This window comes from Periplaneta americana, chromosome 3 (genome assembly GCF_040183065.1).
Source record: "Periplaneta americana isolate PAMFEO1 chromosome 3, P.americana_PAMFEO1_priV1, whole genome shotgun sequence".
Lineage (NCBI taxonomy): Eukaryota > Metazoa > Arthropoda > Insecta > Blattodea > Blattidae > Periplaneta > Periplaneta americana.
Genome location: NC_091119.1, coordinates 63,899,233 through 63,923,617, shown reverse-complemented (window position 1 = coordinate 63,923,617; position 24,385 = coordinate 63,899,233). Strand labels below are relative to the sequence as shown.

The window sequence follows — 24,385 nt, the reverse complement described above, 5'->3', positions numbered from 1 at the left end:
TGGTGAAAGATTTTAATATGAAATTGGAAGAAAAATCTAACTTCAATCCTGCATTAGAAGCAAGCTATGTCATTTCATATGAGATAACACATTCTTCCAAATGCTTTTCTGGTATTGAATTTGTTAAAAAATCCTTAATTAAGACATCAGATATTGTATGTCCTGAAAAAACTTAAATGATTTTCCACTGTTAGATTAGCTCTTCTGTGCACGGCTGCACGGTTAACCTATTCCGCCACTGCGAGCCCGAATCTATGAGAGAGTCCTGGTAAGACACACCAGGGCTCATGAGGGTGGAAAATCTTCATTCACCCTTTATGCTTCCCCTCTTGTGCCCATGGCAGCTGTACATGTTCATATGACTTTTTCAGAAGGTTCAGACAACAGGAACATTTGTGGTTTTCTTAGTCCATCTTCAAAAGTTTTCCACACTCCGATGACAACTTTAAATAACAACTGAACTCAACGACTTCCCTACTCTTAAGATAATTTTTTCTATGCATGTATATTAATATTAAATACACTTGAGTGAACTGGTGCTAAAACAGTAATGTGAACATACCGAAGTTGATCTACTTACCCAGTGGTGTCACTCTAATTTTTTAGTAACCAGTTCTCTCTGCTAATAACTGCAATTTCCAAACTTTGTATATCAAAACAATTAAATAAGGTAATAATAGGCAGCTACAAATAAAAAAAATTGAAATGCAACATGTTACTGCATGTTGTAATATAAAAGCTCGCAAATGTTGACTTGCGTCACAGAGAAGGAGAGTACAGGATATTCACAGCACCAACTAACCAGCTTTGAATAAATGACCACACCAATATATTGTCTGAAACATCCGAAGATGAATCTGCACAAGCACTTATACTCTCTGTATCAAGTTAACATGAAAAGTTCAGCATATCACCACAACTCTGTAGCAACGCCATATTGCATTTTTGAGCAAAAAAATACAATACAGTGTTGCTACTAAATGATAGGGGTGAGTGTTTTCGTAAAACACGAGTTGTTTTCCTGGACCAATAATGTACTCAGTATTGTCTATATTCTTAATGAAATAACAATTTACTTCATTCAAATGGAATAAAAAATTGTAACAGAAATATTAAAAGAGGAAAACGAAGTATATTTTTGAATGTTACATTTCGACTGACTTTTACTTTTACCCAGCTTAAACAATTTACAGCTACAATAAGTCACAACAGTGTGAATACTGACCCTTTTGTTGGATCTAGTGCTATCCCCCGGGGCTTGCTGAGGTTCACGCCTACCAGGATGACACATGCTTGCATTGTTGAGTTGCACAAGAAGATCATTTCTCGGGTGTCATCAAGAAAATACCAGTTCCCAGAGATCCAGTCCAACGCGATGTGTGTCATTGCTAAGGGAGAAAGGAACTACTCAGTGCTTCATACTCGCATTCTTTATCAAAGTGACAATGCTTCACATACTTACAGTCCAGTGGAAACATTGTTGGGGTTGGGAGATCCCATGAGTCACTGAGGTTGTCAATGTTGGCACAACTAAGTCTGGCATTGCTGGAGTTGTGGAGGATGAAACAAAGGCTGCGATTCCTGTGGTTGAACTCCAGAGCCAAGGTCTGCAAGGGAGTCAGAGAACTATTGCCTGGGTATGATGAACCATTCAGGTGAATACGACGAATATCTGCTGTACTACTGAATACAATGCTGGCAGGCTCATCGGATGGAACTGCAACATGGGACACACAAATGGCTGGTGAATATTTTATGTACTCAAACTAAGGAAGGAAGAGAAGTGGGATGGATTATAGTGGGTAAGTGGGTCAAACCCACATACCACGTAGTCGCTCATATGTACCACTGTGACTAGTATCCACAGCCCTGCAAAAAATTTGGGATGGTGTCATCTCACTCATCAGTTCTGCACCAAACTACACAATAACGAAAAATCACTTAGCTTCTAAGTATTTTCGGCAGTTACTACACAACTTTTGAGTGATGGACTACAAAAATGACAGTTCCAGTACCCCACCCAGAATAGCTGATGTATCCACAACTTAACTTTCTCTAACCACCAGGATAGCAGACTCAATATAACAGATAATATATCCAATAGAGTTCTACATGTCGTCACAGGTCGCTCAGCTTTTCTCCCTTGCATCAGAAGCCATGCTAGGAATTTTGTATTCTCCTAGACTTTCGAACTTTGTATCTACTGGCAAGCATAACAACCATTTTTTTTTAAATAAATAAATAAAATTTTGAAAAGACCTAACTTCATTACAAATTGACAGAATGAAATTTATTTCGACAATATTATCCTCTACACATGAAGAATACATCTTAAATAATTTACGAGATATGTTATATTATGAGAGCACTTAATCTACTTTTTATTTGTCAAAGGGATAAAAAATGTCGAAGAACATGAAATACGAGAAAACATTGATTAAAGATAGCATCTGGTGTAGAAAGTGAAGTATAAAGACACAAATTATTAAGAAAGTATTGAGATAATGGGTACAAGTTACATATTTTTGAAAAGTCTAAAAAAAATTAGCTTTCAGACAAGGCAAAAATCTTATTTGCTAAAATTCTGAATTAAAAAAACAAAACTGAAATTTCAGAGTCGATGCACCCAAGTACCGAAAATGAAACAGAAAGTGTCATCCAAGGAATGGCAAATATTCATCTGGAATTCATGAAATACCTTATTTTGTAATAAAACAATGCATAAGATACATTAAAATTCCTTTAGTTCATATCTATAACATAGAATTAGGTAAGTGTTCGCGTAGGCTTCCGCGGCTGGTGTACATGGTGTGTGGGGGCTTCTACCGCGTTGTCTTGGTGTTGGTGGCAGACGTTTCGACCGCTGTGTTGTGGTCATCTTCAGAGCAGTTGTTGGATAAGGAAATAGTTTGTGAGCTCGAATATATATAGTAGTCTCGATGGGGGGGAGTACTTGCGGTGACAGGTCGTAGGTTCTCCTTCTGGCATCTGATTGGTCCTACGTTGTCCAATCCAGTTGAGGTCTGTATGAAAGGGGAGTATTCATATTAAATACTGGCCCTCATAAGGTCCGAAAGACCTTGATACCGTGCCCGATGTCCGGATGAAGGAGGGGGGGCGCCGCGTACATGTGGAGACCTGGTTTCTCGTTCCTAAGTATGATCTTGGAATAGACTTCCCCATGAGTTGCTGAGTTGTAACCCCTCATCCTTGTCGATGTTATTGGGATGTTGTTTGATATGGAAGGCTTCTTTAACCAGTCTTCTGTATAAGTTGCCTTCTTTATCTATTATCTCGATATTGTCGAATTCGATGGCGTGGCCTGAATCTGCTGAGTGTAAGACTATTGCTGATTTTTCGTATGGTCCGTATTTGCAGAGTCAGATGTGTTCCTTCCTTCTATCTTCCACCGTATGTCCAGTTTGGCCTATGTATTTTAAACCGCAGGAGCAAGGGGTCATGTATATTCCGGCTGATTGGAGGTATGGAAGTTTATCTTTGACTTTGACTAATGAGTGGGAAATCTTGTGTGGGGCGTTGTATACCATCTTGATATTGAATTTCCTCAGTAATTTCCCAATTCTGTCTGTGGTTCCTTCTATGTATGGGAGGAAGGCCTTCTGTTTCATGTTCATAAGTTCAGGATCTTGTTCGTGTGCTTCTGGTCATGAGTTCTTGCATGTGGACTTCCTTATAATGTTGTTGTCATATCCGTTGTTTTTTAAGGTTTTGTGTAGGAATTGAAGTTCTGCTCGTAGGTTGTCAGAGTCACAAATTCTATGAGCGTGCTCAGTGAGAGTTTTGATGACCGATCTCTTGACTCCTGGGTGGTGGTGTGACGAGGCATGTAAGTATCTATTGGTGTGGGTAGACTTCCTGAAAACCGAGTGGCCAAGAGAGATATCACTTCTCTTCTTAACCAGTACATCCAAGAACGGGAGTTGATCTTCGTGTTCTAATTCCATGGTAAACTACTATATGCTGGGATGCTGTGCGTTGAGGTTGGTCAGGAACGTGTGCAAGGTTGCTTCACCGTGTGGCCAGCTCTCCACATGTACGCAGCGCCCCCCCCCCCCTTCATCCGGACATCGGGCACGGTATCAAGGTCTTTCGGACCTTATGAGGGCCAGTATTTAATATGAATACTCCCCATTCATACAGACCTCAACTGGATTGGACAACGTAGGACCAATCAGATGCCAGAAGGAGATCCTACGACCTATCACCGCAAGTATTCCCCCCATCGAGATTACTATATATATACGAGCTCGCAGACTATTTCCTTATCCAACAACTGCTCTGAAGATGGCCACAACACAGCGGTCGAAACGTCAGCCACGAACACCAAGACAATGCAGTAGAAGCCCTGAAGCTTATCCACACACCATAGAATTAGATACTTTTCCAGAAAGACTTAAAATATCTTGGCCGAGACAATATTAAAATGGATTTGAGGGAGGTGGGATATGATGATAAGGACTGGATTAATCTTGCATAGGATAGGGACCGATGGCGGGCTTATGTGAGGGCGGCAATGAACCCGCGGGTTACTTAAAAGCCATTTGTAAGTAAGGACTGTCTACTTCGAAAGCCTGAATCTGTTCTAAAACTTATGTTCATTTACATTTCGAAGTGGTGCACTCTATTTCGTAAAGTTCTTGGCTACTGTGGTCATTCAGTAATACTCATCACCTCTTCACCATCACTCATAAGTTTTTAGAAAACATCTGCAATGTCCATGTGTATAGTGGAAGCTGCCATCTTGCACTGTTGAGTCTTGAACTGCAGTTTAAATGGCAGAAGACTGCCGATCAAGTTAAATTCAAGTTAACTCAAGATTAACTGGTAGTTAAGGTTCATAATACGAAGCAGAACGAAAAACTTGAGTTTAAACTGAATGTAAGGTTTAAACGGCGTTTGTAATACTGGCCCTTTAAAATCATTTTAATAGAGAAGTAAAATACTTTCAACTACAACATACTTTTTATTCTGTTAATGAATATTTAGGCTACGTGTAATATGACCATAATCATTAAATCAATAAGTTGAGCCGTTCAGAGCAGAATTGGTGTAAGTCAAAATTGGGTAAAAGATAAAGATAAGATAGCCTACTGTGTCCCATGAAGGGCAAAGGCCTCCTTAAATAAGGGAAAGCTCTATTTGCCTAACGTGATGAGCTAGTTCACTTTAGACGTGATATTTAAGTCTAGGAACTTTAATTTCTTTAACAATGATTCTCTCACTGCCTTTCACAACTTCCTGTCTATACACAAATGTCTCTCGAGTAGTTTCCACTTTCTTCTGTCTCTTGCCTCTCTGGACCATTGTTGACCCGCCTGTTCTTTGAAGAAGTCTGCCCATCTGTGCCGAGGTCTGCCTTGAAGTCTCCTTCCTATCCGGGGGTCCCACATGGTAGCTCGATATGTCCATCTGTCGCCTGGTAACCTGGCCACGTGTCCACCCCATTTCCATTTGGATGTAATGGCTGCATGTGTGATGTCCTGTGTATCTGCTAGTTGGTACAGTGTCGCAGTTGGGATTTTCTCCTTCAATAATACGCCCATAATTTTGCGCATCATTTTCCTTTGACACGTTTGTAGTTTGGTCCTGTGTTTCCCTGTTAGCGACCATGTTTGGCACCCATAAAGTAATACAGGATAAACACAGGTCTCCAGTGCCTGTATTTTAGTTTTTCTGCTTAAGGTTTTGTCAAGCAGAATGAATTTAAGGGCCCAAAATGCCTTCCAGGACAGGGAGATCCTTCTATTTATTTCCTTTTCTGTTCTGTCCTTGAAAGAGATTAGTTGCCCCAGATAAGTGTATTCATCCATGTATTGAAGTGGTTATCCATCCACTGATACTGGGATTGTTGGTCCGTTTGACATAATGAGGTTTAAAGTAAAAATTCTGTAAAATACAGTGCAAAGTAGCAATTAATATGTCCTTCGTGCTATCCACTGACTACTAACAGTTTAAATAGATTGAATATTAATTGCTACTTTGCGCTGTATTTTACAGAATGTTTACTTTAACCCTCATTACCCATTTTTGACTTACATCACTTCTGCTCTGAACAGCTCAATTTATTTCCTCTCCTTTTGTATATTTTCCTCTAATGTCTGTTTTAATGTTATTATATTAGAAATAATAATGTGTAATTGAAGACAAAGCAGGAAGAATGTTTCATGCCACATGTCGAGTTTTAACATAAAAAAATATAATAAAATAAAAAAATAATTTATATAATATTTCAGATTATACCGAACTGCACGATAAAATTGTTCATGCTAAGCCACTAGATGGAAGTTCCGAAAGTGGACATGAGTTTTTCCTGCTTGGTCTGCAATTGTTAAGGAAGCATGTTATAGGAGTAAGTATTTTGTAATGTACTTATTGACGTGTCCAATGTCATTTTTATGATCTGAAGGACCAAATAATTGAAATGAATACCTCATGTGATGATAATGCTCTGCACTTACCATTGATCGCAGTGCAACTCGTGCCATTCTTCTCATAGCCAGGGACACAGCGGCAATCAAAGGAGCCATTCTTGTTTGTGCACAGTTGATCACATGATCCATCAATGAGGCATTCATCAGAATCTGAAAACGTAAAATTGTTACAGTTCTAACACCATGTCTACTTCTAACGAGTTCTAATTGTATGCACCTTTTCAAAACCGACCATGCTCATGAACCTGAGCATTGACTCCCCTTAAAAATATGGACAGTAACTTGTATTATCAAACACTTGACAACTAGTCATTAACTCTGATTTGATCTCGATATATTTGACACTAATTTTTAATTTAGGAGACTTTACATTTACGTCAATAGGTACTGTCAATTCTTTGTCTCAATGAGATTTTGACTGAAGAATGAAATAGGGCTCATATTTGAATTGAATAAATCAGAAGTGTCTTGACTTTTGAACAACTTCAAATTTCGCTTGATCCTTATGCATCTAACAGAACATTTCGAAGTCTTGCTTGCTATAGTGATATACGAGAAGACAACTCTTGCTAGGCTGTAACACAAGGATGTGTTTCCCTGTTGTTTCTGCAATGACAATGTGGGTAACTCTGAATTAGGAAGCGATGACTGGGAAATCTACTCTAAAACTATCTCTGTCCACATGGGTGTCTGAATAAAAATATTACGAATTAATAATTTAGCAAACGTCTTCTTTTTATTTACAGTGACCTATAAATGGCCTTTATGGGATGTCTGCCTATTATTTTCAGCTCACTGTGCGGATCATCTAAAAGGAATTAAATAAGCAGTCTAGAGACAAGTGTGAAGTTGCACAGATTGACTGGTTTAATTTTTCTGAAGTCAATGAACAGTATCCAAGAAATTATTATAGTCCAGTTCAGAACACTAGAGTAGGGTGTGGGAAAGTTTATTTATTTATTTATTTTTTTCCACATCGTAAACACATAAGATTGTTCATATTCCTTTTTAGAGTTAAAATTAGATGGGAAGAGAAAGTCAAAGCTCTAACGGAGATGGAATTATAAATGTTGAGTAGTCACACGATAAGAAATTACGAAGAGTAGTCAATGAAGTTAACAGAATAATTCTTAAGAGATTGAGCATAAAAATGAAAAAGCTAAAGTAGGAGTTTTAAATACAAGCGCTATACTTATTCTTAGTTGATTATTATTATTATTATTATTATTATTATTATTATTATTATTATACTTATTCTTAGTTGATTATTATTATTATTATTATTAATACTATTACTATTATTATTGTTAACAGAGGATACTTATAGGTTCAATATGTATTAGTTTTTATTATAACTGTATAGAGAGTGATGGCGGATTAAGAACTGGAATACATCTAATCCGCCATGACGTGAATGAATGAATGAATGAATAAATAAATAAGATTGTTCATGATTTGTAGGTGTCCGTAAAAGCGAATGTGCCTAGTCATTATAACCAATTAGCTAGCTTCAGCTAAGCTTCTTACAGATGCACCATTAGTCCAGAAGTTAATGTGTCAACTATTCATATACATTCAGGAACCTGGACTAAAATCTTGAAGAGTTTAAGTGGGGCTTGTTGTGAACAAAGATGGTGTTGGGGCAGGTTTTCTCAGGATACTCCAGTTTCTCCTATCATTCCTCTATCATTTCTTTGTAATTATTCATGATCCACATCACCAATACAGAAAACAGAGAAAATACAGCACTATGTCATTTTCCCAAGATACTAATTCCATGTGATTTTGCAGTGAATGTTGCACTGAAATAACAACCATAGAAATATCTATAGTTGACCATTGTCAGAGTCATCAAGTATGGAAAAATATGATGATGAAGGGTCATGTTTCCCAAAGAAGCAAGCAGAAAATTGAAGACACTTGAGAATTTTACACAATAGTCTTACCAACACAGAGAGATTTGTTGGGCTGCTGCCCCTCAGGACAGAAACACAGGGGACCTGAAAGACTGGGACGGCATCCGTGTGCACACTGCATTGACTCACACAGGGTCACATTGTCTGCAACAAGAATAATTTGCAGAATGTACTATATGCTGTTTCGAAAAATTCAAAGGCGACTATGACACCACCACACTTACGGCAAAATTCTCCTTCGTCAGATTCGTCAGGACAGTCAAGCGCCCCATCGCACAACAATGTGACAGGCAGGCACTGGACAGAGTCTTCACAGCGAAATTGGTTCGGAGGGCAGCTCACACTTTTCTGACCTGCAACGAGATCAAACTTTTATCAGCATGGCCTCATGAAATGCTAACACAATTTCATTTCATTCATTTAATGCAATACATTAAGTAACTGTTTTAACTTTATTTCTATCAATGCAAAGATTAAAGTTCGCTTGTTTTGACTATGACATATGAGTGTTAGCATGTAAGATTGGATCTGATCCAACTTTCTGCCGTCCTAACATGTGATATTTCTTTAATTTTTTTGACATGCATTCCTCTCATACACCATCTCTCGAAAAAGTCCTTCATATTTTATTTCTTTGCTGGCCATACGACCAGCTGCTACCATCATAAAAATGTATGATTTAAATTTCAGGCTTGTCGAATACATCTGCGACGAGACAGAGATATCTTATTCACGGAAGAGGAGCAGATTAAATCAAACGTGTTTTCTGTTTACTTCTTCAAGCCAGCCTGCGTAGATGGTTAGTTTAAATACAGTTAAGACAAGATTAGAACTGAACTGTTTCATAAATGCTGCAGCTCTTCTTATCAACCTACTTTATTTACTTTAACCAACAATAGACATTTCTCTAATTACACAAGTAAAAGAAGGCAGAAACATACCAAAACAGTCACGTGAAATGAGCATTCTCGTTATGGGTCTTGGTTACACTGGAAATAAGTTATGTAGGAAGCTAGTCTTACCCCAACTTTCAGTGTTCCATTGACGGAACTTCAAATTTTGCAGGGGAAGGCAAAAAAACTGATGCGACTATAAGAGAATGTAAGAACTGGTTATATCTCAGCTTATCAGACACTAGGCCATAGGTATATCTTCACAGGTACAGAAACATGAAGCGACATCACATACTGCAATTCGAGCATCGAAAATGTGACAGAATTCTATTCTGTTTAAAAATAAAGTAATATCATTATACAATGAAAATAGGACTTTTTTCCTTTACTCTGTAAGAGTAGTGTACTGTATATGAAGTACATCATTAACTGAATTAGTAGCCTACTATATAAGAATTATTTATTATCCCAATAAGATTTTGACTGATTCCATCGTGAAACCTAAAATTATAAATACTGTACGTATTTTCTTTTAACTTTGTACAAGTTCTGTATATTATAAAGTCCACACCTGTGGAGTAACTGTTAGCGCGTCTAGCCGCGAAACCAGGTGGCCCGGGTTCGATTCCCGGTCGGGACAAGTTACCTGTTTGAGGTTTTTTCCGGGGTTTTCCCTCAACCCAATATGAGCAAATGCTGGGTAACTTTCGGTGTTGGACCCCGGACTCATTTCACCGGCATTATCACCTTCAACTCATTCAGACGCTAAATAACCTAAGATGTTGATAAAGCGTCGTAAAATAACCAACTAAAATAAAAAATATATATTATGAAGTAACTTAAGTATACTGAAACTTACAATTTGAAACAGTTTCTTTAACTTCGTTTATTAACACATACACAAACAGCTTTTTTTGGACGTCTCTAATTACGATTAATTTTAAAACTGCCAAAGAACAGGGAACACACTCCAATACACACATAGACAATTATTACCCTTGGACACAATTGAATCGGTTATTTTTTTAATCCCGTAAGTCAAGAATTGTATGCTTGTGGGAAAACAAAGAAAACTGAATAATAAATTATGTAGAATACATTTATACGACTTTGTTGCTTCTGAAACCAAAATCTTGAACAAGTCGTAGAGGTATGTAATTGACTTGTATAAATATTACAATGAAGGAGAGTTTTTTTTTTTTTTTTTTTTTCAAAAATAGATAAACGCCTCAAACTAAATTTGTCGGAAAATGTGTTTTTTGTATGATCAAAAACTATTAATTCCAAATATTTTATTATTTTACTGCCATATTGTTTATTTGCTACTATGTAATGAATATTTTAAATTTAGATTTATAAATGGAAAAGTGAGAGTACGAAATTTACTGTTTTTATTTTTCAGAAGTCGCTAAACGCCAATACATTAAAACATGACAAGTTTAATACTTGACTCTTAAAAGTTTTTTCTGTATTTTTAAAGCGCATTTTTTGCTCATATTTTATTTTTTAATTCATATTACTATATTTTAATGTATATTTTATTGATTTTCCGTCTTTGCATAACAGTTTGAACAAAGCACCTAGAAAGTACAAAAAAAAATAATAATAAAATAATAGCCTATTAGAGGCCTATATTTTTTTTTGAAAACACAAACTCTATCCATACAATAATGGTAATAACTGAATCACTTATATAAAAAAGGAATAGAGCCTATATTTGCTAAAATAGCCCGAAATATATTTCTTTTCTGAAGTATCCACACGTAAATTTGTTCCTAACCAATCAAAACAAACATTCATAGAACAATAGAACATAGTGGGAAACAAAGAAAATTGTTATGGATCAAAAAAAAACAGACGCCTGGACATTCCGTCTTTTTAAATTAGATATTCAATTTAATATAAATTTCCAGTAATATATCTGTAAAATTCTTTAGCTAATGTTAACCAATCAAAACAAATATTCATAGTGGGAAACAAAGAAAATTGTTAGGGATCTAAAAAAAAAACAGACGCCTGGACATTCCGTCTTTTTTAATTAGATATTCAATTTAATATAAATTTCCAGTAATATATCTGTAAAATTCTTTAGCTAATGTTGGTATTTCAAAATACTTCATGAGGTTCAATTGTTCAAAACGTTCTTCTCCTCCTTAGCGACCATAATCTTCTTTGGAAAAGTAGCTGTGTTCATTATTTCCTGGATACAGATCTGAATTTAATATCTCGAGTGCAAGTAATTGTTACATTTCAACATTCCAAACATCAATGGTGGTGACGATAGGGATAGAATTTTAATGCACTAATAAGATAAAATAAGAAAACAATATAATGTCAGTAATAGATTGTGCACATTTTGTTACACTTATACAAATCAGTATTGTAATTCCCTTCTTCTTTTTAATAGGCATGTCACTGTCGTTTGTTGAGGACATTTTCAGCACAGTATAATACCCAACAGGCAACACAAATACTAGAACAATGACAAACTAGCCATAACTTGTTTTACAGAACCAGACAAACCAGCCTCTTGCATGAAACAGCTGACTTCACAGAGAGAGAGAGAGAGAGAGAGAGAGAGAGAGAGAGAGAACGCACTCTAGCGGTGAATCATAGTTACGTTGAGAAACCCCGCACGTCCATGACTTACGCACTTACGGAGTTTCAAACCCAAAGCAAATGTTTGCAGTGTCCGTTCTATTCACCAGACTTGCGGTATTTCTACATAGAATGACGAGTTTACGTTGCAGCTTTCATTATGGCACTTAAACGGTTAAAAAAAAAAAAAAAAAAAAAAAAAAAAAAAAACTGATTCAATTTGACTAACATTCACAATTTATAAAATTAATAAGTCTGGAAGTTAAAATTTGCCTCTTACCCCGTCTTGAAATATGGAGAGTTCCTATGCAGACTGGTCCCACTCCAACCTCTACCTAACAAAATCTGTTGGCGGACAGAGAGTTGTATGCCAACATACGACCAAGTCCATGCACACAGCTCTACGCAGATGGTTCCCACTCTACCCTTTACTGGTTAGCTTCCTCGAGACGGGCGCTCTTCACTACTTGGGACCAGTCTTCATAGGAAATCTCTGTATTAGAGAAGGGGCCACTAGTGGAATAGGCCTATAGGAGTTTTTCTCTTTTATGAAGAGACCCAAAGGCTTACACTACAGCCTGAGGCTTATTGTGCTTACCATTCCTGTTCTGTGAATGATACTTGTAGCTGAACGGCTCGCTCTTGTACAGACCCAGAAACAAAATTCGGGCCACCTGAATGTTCCGACTTCCAGTTTTAACATACTGAGCATGCACAATATGTTATAGAAATTTTGAAAATTCAGGTGGCCCCTACAAGTATAGCACGCCGCACAGTGAACTTAACCCACACTACTGGGTGTTCATTTCAAAGTGTGTCATGACTTCACTGTTGATGAGTCAGCGATTTGAAGCGAGTTTCAGCTTTTGTGTCAGAGACGTTGCCTATTAATCAAGGCGTTCAATCTGAACTTGAGAGCGTGTATGGTATAACTTGAACGTCGTAGCAACACATGGCGGTCTGTACGGTCTGTGTGCTACCATAACCTCTTTCGAACTGTGTTTTGCGCGGGCAAGTCGTACGCAGGGTATTAGTTATCGGTTGAGTACGGCAACATTCCACAATACAAATAAAATGCTCCGTGTCCATGTTGACCGTCGAAGTTAATGTCAACAAATACGTAAGTAATCGTTTTAACCCTCTCTCCATATCCCGACAGTAAGAAAAAACTCACCTCAGCACATGTTTCGAAACAGTTCACATTCCTGCCACTACCGGCATTACCTTAGGGGAGAGTCGGGTAGTATCGGACATCGGGTAGTATCGGACAGTGCGTTTCTTTCATCTACCACCATATGGTAGTACCTGAATGACATGGTTACGTTTCTCTATGGGACATCACAGAAACGTAACCATGTCAATCAGGTACTATCATCGTGTGGTAGATGAAAGAAACGCACTGTCCGATACTACCCGATGTCCGATACTACCCGACTCTCCCCTACGTATCGGTAAGTAGGTACTCTTCAGAATGAATGCCGTACTTGCTAGGCAACTTCTCTCGCAGATAAGTAATACACCTCCGCGGAAGTGTAGGAACATTGAATTCTCTAGGCTCGTCGGCTAGCCACGTGACGGCATACAGCGAGCCATGACACACTTTGAACTGAACATCCAGTATATGGTACGCATGCCAATGATGTCGATGATACGTGAATGATGGCGAAATTAGTTCGAGGTCCAACGCCGAAAGTTACCCAGCAATTCTGCTTCAATTGGTTGAGGGAAAACGTCGGAAAAAAATCCCAATCAGAAAACTTGTCCCAATCAGGATTTGAACATTGGCTCACTCGTTCCACGGTCAGACATGTTAACCATTACTTCACAACGGTGGACTAGTCTAGGATTAATAAGCAGAATAGTGATCCGAGCCTGTACTCGAACGTGGATCTGAATTCTACTTGGACTAATTACCTGATAACAGTTCCATCCGAGGTTTTCCCTAACTGCATAGGAGGAGAGAAAACAGTTTCCTTGGGGGGGGGGGCAAAGCAAAACCACAAAATCTCCATATAACGGAGTTAAGGGAGACATCATTTATCGCCTCCCCCCGTTATAGCTTGACCTTGGTACAATATATCGAAATATGATCACTTAATGAAGGTACTGTAATAAAGTAAAATTGTAATAAAATATACAGACAATTTAACTTTTTTTCCCTCTTATATGGAAGAGGGATCCGAAGGCTTCCACTGCAACCTGAGGCGTATTGTGCTTACCAATCCTATTCTGTGACTGATTGGGTAGCCGAACGGCCGCGCTCTTGTACAAGCAATGCACGCCGCACCATGAACTTAATCTGGGCTATTTTATGGATGATGATATGTGAATTAATGATGGCGAAATCAGTCCGAGGTCCAACATCGAAAATTAAACTTGTCCCAACTAGGATGTACTAACCATTACTCCACAGCGGTAGACAAATTTTCATTTACTTTATCTGTTTATTTAAAAAGCAAGATATCATATGAAATGTAAATTCTAATTATTTTATTTAATCTCGTCTTGCTGTTACAAAAATATATTACAGTGCTTCCATTCCTCAGATGAGGTATAGAAATTATTATACATTCAGAAATTTAAAATGAATATTATAGTCCAGACACATGGTCTGAAGACATTAATTCGTCAATTTAAGCACAGAAACTTAATCATAAACAAAATCAAGAAAAATTTTTTGAATTCAATATTTTCTAACGTTAATAGAAAAAACGAGTTCGGCCAAGTTTGGGGGGGGGGGCACCGTGTCCCCTCATAACTCCGTCTATGCCTAACTGTAAGGCAACTGTCAGAAAAACTTCTAGTCAAACCTCACATTCCTCTCGCCAAAATGTCATATCACTATCACGCAAGATAAGCGTGTAGTTTAATCAGTGCATTTTTTTCCACGAAAAAAGATCCCGGTACTCACCAAAATTTACAAGTTATACAGATTTATAATAGCACTCGAGTTCAGGACGTACTGTTAAAGGCACCTCCTTTTCATGCAATCATAGCTTGCTGTCTCTATCTAGTCTACTGTCGAATATACGACAGGCACTGAATAATGTTACTACTACTAATTCCACAATTTGGGACATCTGGCCGACATCTACGGCTGACCATTAGGATCCAGAATACAAAGCAGAGGTTAAATTAAAAATTAAACAGAATATGATTTGCGGAGAGAATACAGAACAATGATAAATTTAAAAATAAAGTACAATTTGATTTCGGAGAAACATGAGATGAAAACTAATGAAAGTAATGAAATGTAATGAAATGAAATAGTAAAAAAAGTATTACGCAGTGTTATAAAAGTGATTGTGTAAAATGGATAATGAATCTCTCAATACCATTAGGAAAATTCTGCTAATGTCCTCATTATAAAATTTAAGAAAAAGGAGAATGGTTTTGGTTAACTTAAAGTTCCCCTAGCGCCAAAGAGAAGTCCTTTCACTTCCCATGTATAAATATTCATTTTGTATCTCTTACTGAAGTGAATTTTGTCCCGCAGTTCTCTTACATGTCAGTAAATCTACTGACATGAGCCTGTGGTATTTAAACACACTTAAATGCCATCGACCTGGGCAGGGATCGAAACCGCAACCTCGAGCACAGCACAGCATCATACCAACTACGTTAAATAAATAATGAAATAAGTAAGTTAAGTAAATGGTGGAAATTACAATAATACAATCAATCAAAATATAAACAAAATTATTTATACTGACTACTTGCTTCTTGTTTTGTTTCGGCATGTTGAATGCCTTACTCACTGAAGGCAGACCTGAACTGTGTCTGGTATTCAGTGCCACTGATTTTCATCTCATGCACAATTACACTGTTTCGGGTTGCTTTATGACTCTAGGTAACCAAACGCAGGACTCTAAATTAAAAGTACGAGTGTAAGGGGGAGATCATGTGTCTGATGTAAGCCTATCTTTCTTTCAACTTTCAATTAACAGAGGAACTGTCCCAACTTCGTCTCTTCTTCGCACAAGTTTCTTTGGCAACCTCGAACTTGTGCATTATGTCTACAAGGTCATAGCAATAAAACGATGATTAATGTTTATAGTCTTAATCTCTGCTTATGATTTCATCGTCAAATGCAGTGCATTGGATATCAACCATATTCTTGATCTTCACAGACTGAGTTTCACCATGACTCCCCCACCCAGTACGCGAAAAAAAAAAATCCATACGTAGACTTTGCGCTGTGTTATTTGTGTACTGTATCTTCACTACCTCACTACTAAATCAGTACCCAGACACTGCACAGTGGGTCAGAATCTCATTCTAGCTGGAAAAAATTATATTTTTCAAAGTCACTGAAGTTGGTGTTTCTACACTGTAAACACTAACAAGATGTCTGTACTTCAGAAATCCGCAACGCAGAAAGAGATTCGGAAAGATTAACAACAGTAGGGAGCGGATTTTTATGTGCTAAAAAATTTAAATATATTTATTTTTTATGTGCTAAAAAGTACGAAAATATTTGCTGAAAATAAAAAAAAATATTTTGTTTTAAATATGACAAAAATACCTTACTTAGCTTGAGAAAAAAATGTTACTAGGTACTCACCAATCATACTTGAGTGCTAGTAGTTGGCTGAGAAATGCAGTGAACAACAAAGGTCATCTCCAAATTCTCCATCACAAATGCATGCCGATTATCTCTGAACAACGACTTATACTGTGAAAACGATCTTTCCACATCACAGGACGTCAGACGTACATATTTAAAGACAGGAATGTCACAAACACATACACCGTCAATTTTACCTACAGGCACACCCTCCAATACTTGAGCAACTTTACACATTTTTTTTATATCCACTGTTTTTCCCAAACACATTCTGGAATTTGTCCCTTAGTACTTGTATTTCTGAACCTGGTAGCGAGTCTAGTTTAATTTCCACGGCACGCACCTCCCTGTTTCAGACAACAGGTTTTTGGATGTTTCGAGTTTTTTATGGTGTCACACGAAAAGCTTAGATTTGCTAATAGGAAAGCCAAATGGTTTTTTAAAGCAACCATCTTTCAATATATCTTGAAGGATATCGAATGACGAAGCCCGATAACAGGGACTCACAACAATATACATTGTTGCCTTACTTGATAGACATGAGCGAGAGGCGAGAGATTTGTTTAAATTAAATAATGTTCATACCCGAGCTCTTATCTGTTGTGTTTGACAAACAAAGCGTGGAATGAAATCATCTCAGCAACAATAAACATTCCTAATTATGTGTTGCAAGATCTCTCCTCCTTGTCCATGTTAATTTATTCTCTAACAATAACACTGATATGCTGCCTAGCAGTTCTCAGAACTTGAGGCGGTATTATTACCAAAATGGATCACAGATATACCACACAGCGCTTAGAAACACGAAGCAACCAAGAATTCTTAAAAAGATAACGTACTTCTGAGCGATATAATTGATTTAGTTTTAAAATATTTAAAATTTCTTGTAAAAAATTATTTAAGTAAAAAAATCTCCAAGATTTATGTATTTATAATACATTTCCTGAAAATATGTATTTACATATTTTTTTTTGTGAAAATATGTGTTTTTATGTGAAATAAAATTCGGGTTTTAAACTTAAAACTTCATGTTCGGAATGTTTAACTTTGTTAATTGTGTTTTATCACACGCAAAAAAAATATTTAATTACATAAGAATCCGCTCCTTATACATTACGGAAGTTGATGATTGATAGCTAAACACTGGGGCGGTCCGCACCAAAAGGGCTAGGGCTCCGCACCCCGTTGTGAGTTGTTTTGAGTTGGAGCGATGCAAGAGAAGACCGTTCTGTGTTGTGCTTAAGCAAAATATTTTTTAAATTCCAAGTGGAAAGTCTGCCCAAAGGTAAGCACTTTTGGTTTATAAAGTTTAATTAATTTATTCCATTTCAATACTGTGATAACAGTGTTCGAAGTTACTCAATTGAAAATTAAATTTTCGATCATGAAGTTCATTTTTATACTGAGATTTTAAAAAATTGGCACTTACTCGCACGGAATTTTTGTGACCAAAATACAAAACAACAATTGAACTTTTTAACCCATATTACGGTTAACTGACAACTGACAAATATGTATATATATTTTATTTTTGGTGACTGCGAGCAAATGGGGCTTTCGGTGACTCATAAAGAGTTATTTGAATTAATTCCGGCAAGAAACGCTCTTCTGAATCGTTATACGAGTATGAGAATTGATTTGTTTCTGCAGCTTACAAGCAAACATTCTCATGGGGGCAGATGAAAAAGTTATTTTTTTTCTTCCACCATGTTAATAATGTCAAAACAAGCGCTTATATAAATTTTGGCCACTAGACCGCAATTACGAGGCCGTCCAGAAAGTGATTTCCCCTTGGGCAGTTGATAGAAAGAAAGCACAATTTCATAGAAATATTTATTGAAACAGATTCAGCACTTGTTGCACTATTTTTCAACATATTCCCCACTGGAAGTGAGGCATTTGTTATACCATGGGATCAATTTTTGTATCCCTGTGTCATAGAAGTCTGCCGCCTGGGATCGGAACCAGTGTGTGACAACAGTTTGCACCTCTCTGTCGATTCCATGGTATGAAAAATGTCTCAATTCCGGTGGGAAATATGTTGAAAAATGGCACAAGTGCTGTATCTGTTTCAATACATCTTTTCATGAAATTGTGTTTTCTTTCTGTAAACAACCTCAGAGAAAGTCACTTGTGACCGACCTCGTAATTGCAGTCGAGTGGCCAAAATTTGTATAAGCACTTGTTTTGACATTATTAACATGGTGAAAGAAAAAAAAATAACTTTTTTATCTGCCCCCATGAGAATGTTTGCTTGTTAGATTAAAAGTTGAATAAATAACCATTTACGAATTTTTCACATTTATTGAATTGCTTATTTACGTTAACTACATTACATTAAGTTAATTAACATTAGAGAAATAAACTCTTTACAAAATGGATATGCTGTGTCTGTTATGATGAAAAAACAAAATCCCCTATGCATGTCCAGTCAAGAGAAGAATTACTGTATTTTTCTTTAGTAGGAATACAATAATTACTCCAACTGATCAAGTGTATATTCCTCGTTCGGTATGTAAATAGGTTATAAAGATCATGTCTGAACCTTTCTATTTACTAATGCAATACATAATAAATCATCCACTCCTAAATTTAGACATAGCCTTACTATTATTCACTGATTCAAATGTTGCAATGACTACTCTTCGCTCTGCACAAATTCATTCATGTAGCTATCTATAGATCTTAAACTTCAATGCAAACAAAACATTCTGTTTTCTGATCACAGAATTATAAAATTTTGTTTCTACAGCCCTTCATTAGGGTGGGAGAAGTAAGTGATTTAATCGAAATATCTCTTTACTGCAAATAGGCCTAATAAAAATATAAACAGAGCTGTACACAGACTGGGAACACGCGCATCAGACATACTTTCATACATCGATACATTTATTGACGTTTCCGCATATAACTTATGCTACTTTAATAAAAGTAGCATGCATATTTTCATTTCATAATAAGTACGTATGAAAATGTGTTATAGGTGTTGCTCAAAACAGTGTCCGTCTGCTTTCACACATTTTCGACATGTTGTTGAACATTTTTTTTTTTCATTTTATTGGGTTATTTTACGACGCTTTACCAACATCTCAGGTTATTTAGCGTCTGAATGAGATGGTGATAATGACGGTGAAATGAGTCCGGGGTCCAGCACCGAAAGTTATCTAGCATTTGCTCATATTGGGTTGAGGGAAAACCCCGGAAAAAACCTCAACCAGGTAACTTGCCCCGACCGGGAATCGAACCCGGGCCACCTGGTTTCGCGGCTAAACGCGCTAACCGTTACTCCAGAGGTGTGGATTGTTGAAATTGTTATTTACATGCTAAAGTTCTATGTATTTCCATAATGCTTGTTGTGATTTATTTTCTTACATTGTCTCTAAGTTCGTCGATAGACCTATTCTATAGTGCAGTGGTCGTCAGCACTCGCTGAAGTGGGTAACGGGTAAGCAGTGCATTGTAATGTGCCCCGTCATGCAGCAGGAAGTGGGAGAGAGCATACCCGCCAGCAGCCACGGAAGCACCATCGCGCAGTCTCTTATCTGCGAGTGAGAGACGCTAGCCCGAGGGTGCACTGTGCTGATGACCGCTGCTATAGTGTGAAAGTTCCTCCTGTACAGTACTACTCTATTTTTAGGATTTTATTTTAGTGTGTGAATATGATTTTGTACATTATTTTCTCTAGTTACACAATTGCCTTATAGTCCGAACATTTAAAGAAACCAACTTGTTCAAATGGGACTGACATTTCCATATTTATAAAGTAGAAATTTATACTTTCATTCCTCATTATAGGCCTACTCACACAGCTGAGGATCCTCGTCAGACATGTCTGCGAAGATTCCTTTGGACACACCACAGTCTGACTCGCCATCGCAGATCCATCCCCGTGGAATGCATTTGTGCGTGAGGCTGCACTGGAACTGCCCCAGCTTGCAGGGACTCGGTACTGAAACATTAACATCAACCAGCAAGTAGATTTAAATCCCGAAATTTCAAATATTTGATATTACAGCTACCATTCGACTACTCTGAATATTCTCTGGTCAAGACGAATTTATAATATGTTGATGGATACTGCCTAAGAGGAACAGGCCAAGAAAATAAAGATGGAAGAAGGAACGTGGATGAGAAGGATGTATATGTGGATACTGCAAGATTGGCATGAGAAACACCGTGAATCCTTGAAACCTATAACCAAACGACTGTGACCAAACGAAGCAGAACACCAACATCAGTATCTGAGAACAGCGAGATATCAGCTGAATAAACGCATAAATATAATGAAAAGTGTCATTTAAGAATTTAGTTACAACTTTCTTGTAAATATAACTAAATTCTTAAGTGATGCAAAGTGTTAAAAGTGTGTAATCAAGATGGATAGAAAAATTCTCATAAATTATGCACAATTACCCGTTTCATAACTGTGCAATAGAGTAAGCCTGCACAAAAACACGAGTGTATCTACACCACATCATTTTTTTGCTTCCCCAGACCAGGCATGGGGAAAAGGAGAGGAACTCGCTTTTTGTTTTATTAACCCACACCACTTTCCAACAGCAGCGGTACGCTTACTTCCTTCTTTGAACTTCTGTTTGTACACAAGACGTCACCAGTGGCGGAACGCGATCGGATTACAACTATTTCGATCTATTATTATTATTATTATTATTATTATTATTATTATTATTATTATATTATTATTATTATTCAAATCAATAAGATACTGCACAACTACACATAAATATATTATATTTAATTAAATGTAACCAAAATAACTCTTTCATTACAGAACATGAAAGTAATACTATTTTATTACATAACATAAAAATAATACTATTTTATTACAAAACATAACACTAATGCTCATTGTTACAGTTTTTACGATTATCTGCATGAGATTATGCCTCTCTATGCAGTGAATTGCGACTAATTCATCTGATGATTCATTAATGGATTTTAGAAATCGTCATAATATAGCTATGAAGCCATTAATATGTTCCCTATCATTCATTGCTGGGATGCCATCTGTGGCTATACAAATCAATTTTTTCCAGGATAATTCATATTTTGTCACAACTTCAAAGAGAGCTTCGAAAATATCATTTCCCCTTGTATTTCCTCTCAAAGGTAGACTACAAACTCAAGAAAATATCCAAATATGCTGAGTTCAGAATCCACACCCTGGAGAAAAATGGCTAATTGCGCAGTGTCTTTTGTATCTTTTCGGCGATAGCTAAAGAGTACCATATCAACTCTCTCAATTTTACTTTTTGCTGATATTCACGTCCTTACCTACTTCCGTAATTTTGTCTGTGATAGTTCGCCGAGAGAGACTTATTGATTTAAATACTTCATTTTATTTTCCGGACAAAGATGCTCGGAGACAATCATGAAACATTCTCTAATAAATTCTCATTCCGAAAAACATTTCAAATTTACGGCTATGTGCTTCGAGATAAGATAATTGACTCGAAATACATTTGTTCCTAAACAAACTGAGGCGGGCTCATGTCTAGTTTCCTTTTAACTCTTATAACTTTCTGAGACGGTTTGGGCGTATACATATGAAATATAAAAAGTATACTTTTAAATATGCGTAATTCGGAATATCTTAAAATCACAAACATTTTGTAAAAAATAGTAAACATATATGAGACAGCCAATATATAACAACCACAATGTGAAAAATGAAATGAAATAACAATTGAAATGCACCTCAAAACATAGTTCACTGTAATCCTTTGCGTTAACAGTATTAAAATGTCGCACATTAAACAGGACACAATAGAACAAACAAAATGCCTTATCATTATGAGCGACACAAAAGTACTTTAGTTCCCATTCGAGTTTGAAAACATATTTCTTTGCTCTACCACGAGACATGATTCCACCACTGATGCCCACTCAAATGTTATGAAAGACATCCTCAGTAAAGGTAGGAAAGACGTGGTAGTGGGTGGAAGGGGTTAAAACACGGACAGAGGGGAGGGAACACAATGAGGCACTTTTCCCCATGACTCCCCTAGACTCTAGCTAGAGTTAAGAAAATTTCTAGATATCTGGGAGCCATCGGCGCACAGTGTGCAATTTTCTTAATCTAGCCGCACAAAATTCATTTTTCGACTTGTTGATTTCACTATATATTTTTATGGATGTATGTCCCTGACTCTACAAGGCACCTTATGAAGACACTACGTGATATTTCTCCCGGATATTTATTTGTTTTAGACTAGCGTAAACACTGCTATCTGAAGAGTGTTGAGTCCACACTCCTCAGTCGTAATGGAGAGCGCTTTGTTGAAAGCCATATCAAATGCTAGTGAATTGTTTTTTCTTCTTTCATATGGAATTTATAAATCCAGGTATGAGCTTCAATATAATGTGCAATTTAGCTAAATTACTAAATTAGAGCCCCAATACGGTTTTTATCCCATATGAAGGACATTTACATTTTTTTCGAAACCTCTGACTTCAATTTGAGTTATAAAATACCAGCTGCTGTCTGCTGTCAAAACAATTATTATATATACACTGCCATTTAAAAAAAAACCGCGACACCTCGGCTTTTTAAAAGAACCACATCTAAATGTGGAAAAAATTGAGTTTGCTTCTACTGTATCATTTTAAAATTATTAGAGCTTTAAGAATGCTTACATAAATTAATGTAATCGCATCTTATTAAAATAATAATGAAACAATATAGGCGTGTTTTGGCATAAACGAAAGCAGAGGGTTTATTGATCACACATTTAAAACAATACATTCAAAACTTCAAGATTTTTCATTTTATATCAGTAGCAAGCATTGCCACCTCTTGTCTTTATTACCGCTATGAGTCTTCTTGGCAAGCTCCTGATCAGAGCCCGGATGTCCTCCTCCGATATTTCCTCCCATTCTTCCTATAGTGCTTCCCATAATTCAGCTGGTGTGGTGAAAACTCGGGTTCGGGTATGGCGATCATGCTTAATAGAGCTCAGGTCTGGACTTTCTGCTGGCCAGTTCAAAGTTGAAATGCGACTTCCTGGAGGTAGTCCATCACACACTAAGCACTGCTGTGCATAAATGCAAAGTTTTCGTCCATGAAAAGTGCAAAAGGGACAACATGATCAGCGGCTATCTCTTGAATGTACCGGTATGCAGTTAGTGAGCCGCTCTCTACGAAAAAGAGCTCGGTACGGGCCTCTGAAGTTACGCTGCCCCACACCATCACAGAGCCTCCTCCAAAAGCACCTCTTGGAGAAGGTACAAGACGCAAAGCACGTCTCCATACCCTTTCACTTCTATCCGGTTACCGCTGAAATACTCAAACTAATTCCAGTTTATATCCCTCCAAATATATATACAATAAATTTGATATTTAATATCACTAGATCGAAAAAAAAAATGTCACAACTTTTCCCTTGTTTTTGCCCTACAATTTATTATCAATTTATAAAATTTCTTTTGTCAATACTGAATAATTATAAACTACCTACATCTCTTTCATGTTTTCATTTCTTTTATTTCTATTGCTAATGAGTTGCATACCTATTTTATAACTGCTGCTCATGTGAATCATTATCAATAATAAATTATAAATTAAACTGTTCGTGTATATTTATGTGAAGAAGGTGCTTTGATGGGCATTAGCCTGTTTACTTTTCCATAAGGCATATTAAATAAAAAAAAATATACAGTATATATACACCTTATTCTAACATTTTTAGAACTGCATTAATGTAGAAGTGATTCGTTAAAAAAAAAAAAAAAACTTAAAAACAGCGAACGTTTTTTACGTGTGGAACATGGTTTCAAGTTTAGTGTATCCGTGTGATCACAAATATGGTGTCAAGTTTAGAGGCTTCAAGCACTTGACTCCTGTAAACTATCCCCGTGAGAATCAGGTATTAGACAGAGAGACTCGTCACTGAAAATCACTTGATTCCACTGCAACTCAGTCCAGTGTTCATGTAGACG

General features: G+C 36.9%; 1 protein-coding gene across 2 annotated transcripts in view; it reads right to left on the bottom strand.

The window, feature by feature from the left end:
* Positions 1-24,385, bottom strand: part of LRP1 (LDL receptor protein 1) — a 423,729-nt gene that overhangs the window by 232,036 nt on the left and 167,308 nt on the right. For both annotated transcript variants that reach the window (XM_069820634.1, XM_069820633.1), the window contains exons 3-8: positions 20,232-20,375; positions 8,593-8,721; positions 8,399-8,512; positions 6,480-6,602; positions 1,463-1,717; positions 1,226-1,388 (exon numbers count right to left, since the gene is read on the bottom strand). In XM_069820634.1, coding sequence (XP_069676735.1) covers positions 1,226-1,388; positions 1,463-1,717; positions 6,480-6,602; positions 8,399-8,512; positions 8,593-8,721; positions 20,232-20,375 — 928 coding nt within the window. The remainder of the gene's footprint in view (positions 1-1,225; positions 1,389-1,462; positions 1,718-6,479; positions 6,603-8,398; positions 8,513-8,592; positions 8,722-20,231; positions 20,376-24,385) is intronic.